The sequence below is a fragment of the Echinops telfairi genome, unplaced genomic scaffold (genome assembly GCF_000313985.2).
Source record: "Echinops telfairi isolate 266 unplaced genomic scaffold, ASM31398v2 ScPeMD7_8;HRSCAF=38, whole genome shotgun sequence".
In the NCBI taxonomy this organism is placed as follows: domain Eukaryota; kingdom Metazoa; phylum Chordata; class Mammalia; order Afrosoricida; family Tenrecidae; genus Echinops; species Echinops telfairi.
The window spans coordinates 2,981,863-2,984,063 of NW_022103905.1; the positions used below are offsets into that span (position 1 = coordinate 2,981,863).

Consider the following 2,201-nt stretch of genomic DNA (forward strand, 5'->3'; position numbering starts at 1 on the left):
AAGCGGCAGCTTGACTTATTGTACAGGTCAATCAAAGAACAGGCCAAGCAGGTTGGTAGAGAGTGGGCTGGTCAGTTTCCCTCAGAGTATGAGCCCGTGCTGTATCCTAGATTTCCTTTGGAAGCTCTAAAGGGCTGGGCTTGTCTGGAGCACCCTGAGCCCCCAAAGAGGAGGGTGGCTCATGGAAGCAGACTTCCCATCTGGCACCTGCCCAGGAGCATGCATCCTTTCCCAGTGTCTCCTCCGCGCTTGCTTTTCCAGCTGGAAGAAAAACAGGAATAGGATGAAGGGGGGTATGGCCTTTCAGCAGACACTGCGTCCCCACGTGGACATGACATCGTGTTTGTTTTCTTCTCCAGGTGACCGGGTTGCTATCGAGCCTGGCGCTCCCCGAGAAACGGATGAATTCTGCAAGATTGGCCGGTACAATCTGTCACCAACCATCTTCTTCTGTGCCACGCCCCCGGATGATGGAAACCTCTGTCGCTTCTACAAGCACAACGCAAACTTCTGCTACAAGTGGGTGCTTCCTGGGACCTCTCCCCTTCTGATGCTTTGGGGATCAGTCCTCTAATTTCCCATGGAACTTCTTTTCCCACTCCAGGTCGTAATTCCCAACAAAAGGCTTCCCCTTGGCAGGCCTGCTCTGCTTGCTAGCATTAAGAGAGGGCAGTCTCCCTCGGGCTAATTCCTCTCTCAGTCTAGTTTTCCTTCACCTAGACTAGAATTTGGCAACTCTGGCAACAAGCACAAAGTTGTTGATGGAAATGGCTCAGCTTCTCCAGCCACCCTGGAAAGAAAGAAGTTGGTATGATTCATGCTCCTCTATTAGTTTCCAGTGCAGTCACCAGAAAGGACACCAATAACAATGGCAACCATAACAAAAAACAGCCACACTGACACTTACTGAGGCAAGCCAGGGTGGTGCCAGGGCACAGACAGTGGGGCCAGGCATCCTGGACTGGCAACCTGAATTCCCTGCCTCCTAGCAAGTGACGTTGGAGACGTGACTTAACCGTTCGCTGCCTCCATCTCATGTAATAATCTAACTAAAACAGTGCATGTAGAGCCTTGCTTATTTTTACTACGTGCCTGACCTTGTCCCGAGTTCTCTGTGGGCCTTATTTCACTTGACATTGGCAACAGTTCTGTAAGGAGGACATCATGATCGCAGTTGTGCGCATGTGTTAACCCAGGCAAACGGGAGCTAGTTGGTTCAGGCACAGAACACAGTCAAACTTGGGTCTCCCACACTGTACCCATTGTGGCTAATTGCTGTCAAAGTGCCTCTCGACTGCTGGCAGCCCCAGGCACAACGGAGCAGAATGTTGCTCTAGCCCATTGCTACTGGCCATGCTGTTGTTTATGACTAGCTTATTATTATTAGCTTATTTTTTTCTCCCACTCTGTTCTCAGGCCCTTCTAACATGGTTCTTTTCAGAGAAGTTGGCACCATCTAGTACTCGTCTCGGGCTTGGGGAGCTGGAGTTGTGCACTCGTTTAGTCCATTGCACTGTTTCCACGTGTCTGTCAATTTCTTCACCCTTCTTTCTTCTGGGTGGGGAGAGACAAACAATCATTGCCCCTTAGATAGCTGCTCCTGAGCTTTTTAAAAAAAAATCATTTTATTGAGGGTTCATACAACTCTTATCACAAGCTATACATCCATCCATTGGGTCAAGCACATTTGTACATTTGTTGCCCTCATCGTTCTCAAAAGTTTCTACTTGAGCCCTTGGTATCAGTTCCTCATTTTGCTCCCTCCCTCCCTCATGAACTCTTGATAACTTAGAAACTATTATTTTTTCATGTCTTACACTGACCGATGTCTCCCTTTACTCACTTTTCTGTTGCCCATCCCTCAAGGAGGGTGTATATGTAGATCATTGTGATTGGTTCCCCCTTTCTCCTCCCACCTTCCCCTGCCCCTCCTGGTATCGCAACTCTCATTATTAGTCCTGAGGGGTTTATCTGTCCTGGATTCCTTGTGTTTCCAGTTCTTTTGTTTTGTTTTCAGTGGTCAAATTGTATTGATTATACTATATTTTGAGGTCTGTTGCCTTTTCCTTTTTTAAAAATAATTTTATTAGGGGCTCATACAACTCTTATCACAATCCATACGCACATCAATTGTATAAAGCAGATTTGTACATTCATTGCCCTCCTCATTCTCAAAACATTTGCTCTCCACTTAAGCCTCT

General features: G+C 47.3%; 1 protein-coding gene across 1 annotated transcript in view; it reads left to right on the forward strand.

Moving 5' to 3' along the window:
• SORD (sorbitol dehydrogenase) overlaps nt 1-2,201 on the forward strand; it is a 32,813-nt gene that overhangs the window by 19,354 nt on the left and 11,258 nt on the right. Inside the window, exons 4-5 of the mRNA XM_045286460.1 lie at nt 360-519; nt 721-808. Of these exons, the coding sequence (XP_045142395.1) occupies nt 360-519; nt 721-808 (248 nt within the window). The remainder of the gene's footprint in view (nt 1-359; nt 520-720; nt 809-2,201) is intronic.